This window comes from Perkinsus marinus, assembly GCF_000006405.1.
Source record: "Perkinsus marinus ATCC 50983 genomic scaffold scf_1104296943526, whole genome shotgun sequence".
Taxonomy (NCBI): domain Eukaryota; phylum Perkinsozoa; order Perkinsida; family Perkinsidae; genus Perkinsus; species Perkinsus marinus.
Window position 1 is genome coordinate 1 of NW_003211798.1, and position 1,143 is coordinate 1,143.

Below are 1,143 nucleotides of genomic sequence, written 5' to 3' on the forward strand. Positions count from 1 at the left end.
AAATGTGCGAGTATAGTCCTAGCTATACGAAATCAGTGGCTGTTATCTTCAGATGTCGTTCGGTGCCGGGATGGATACCGGAGGAGGTGACAAGTGATTTCCCATGTTCATGGTATGGCATTGGTTGATTTTCAGGAGATAAGAAGCCCCCACGTCGGCCGTTGATACCAGTGAATGTGAGGGTCTTCCACGATGCAGTGACGCAACACTCAGGTGGGTTGTCTCGATGAATTCGTTCAGATAATCTGACACCTATGTGATGCTCAGGTGGGGATGATATTGAAGTGTTCGGAGCTGCTGCGAGGGTGGTGGAGATTCTCGGTAGGTTCTCTGAGCATCAGTCAGGAGCTTGACGATTATGTGAAGTATAATCTCTGTTTTATAGTATCGATCTAGTGCACTGTTGATACTCAGCAGGACCCCAATCCCATTGAATAGGAGTGTAGAAACTTCCATGGCCTGCTGTTTGACCGTAGGTAACGCTAGAGATGTCGAACATGATGGCTTGGCTATTCACTGGACCTTGGATGACTTCACGGGGAGTGTTCGATGCAAGATGTATCTCGGTGAGCTGAACTTACCTCGCGCTCGTGATATTCTCTTGTCCCAGAGGAGTCCGATACCACTGGTAGAGATAAAGTGAACGAAATTCTCAAGAACGGGAAGTAATGCACCGCTAGATTCGGTTGGACTCGTATATTTTGTGTCGGGAGGTTCCATATTCATGGGCAGCCTTATGTTCGTGTGATCGGAGCTATTCGGGGCGGGAGCAATCCATATATCTCGGCTCTGAAGGTTCTGCCGGTAGATGACTTGAATGAGATACCCTGTACGTAGTCCATATGATTGCGAATAGGCATTCAGCTGGTCTAAACGTTCTCGCAGGTCATATTGCAGCTATTGCCCATGCGTACATCGCCAACACTGGGGAAATTGCACCTGTCTCGGCTGATGGCAAAAGACTCTCGTTCGGAGGGATATCCCAGGCCGGGGTTGAAGTGGCCAGCGCGTGAGTGACCTGAGCGCTATGATATTATAGAGGTTTGATATTTTCTTACTCGCGTGCAGCAACCCATCATCATCGATGCCTTCTCCTGCAAGCGAGAATCAATCTGGCGCCGCTAACAGTCATGCTGACAAGCG

At 49.0% G+C, this 1,143-nt stretch overlaps 1 protein-coding gene across 1 annotated transcript; it reads left to right on the forward strand.

Moving 5' to 3' along the window:
- Positions 1–52: 52 nt before the first annotated feature.
- On the forward strand, positions 53–669 carry Pmar_PMAR028116 (hypothetical protein; the record flags this gene model as incomplete). The annotated part of the gene is made up of 5 exons (XM_002781127.1): positions 53–86; positions 136–213; positions 268–321; positions 477–566; positions 611–669. 5 exons carry the CDS (start codon positions 53–55, stop codon positions 667–669), a joined length of 315 nt encoding a protein of 104 aa, XP_002781173.1.
- Between the last annotated feature and the right edge of the window lie 474 nt (positions 670–1,143).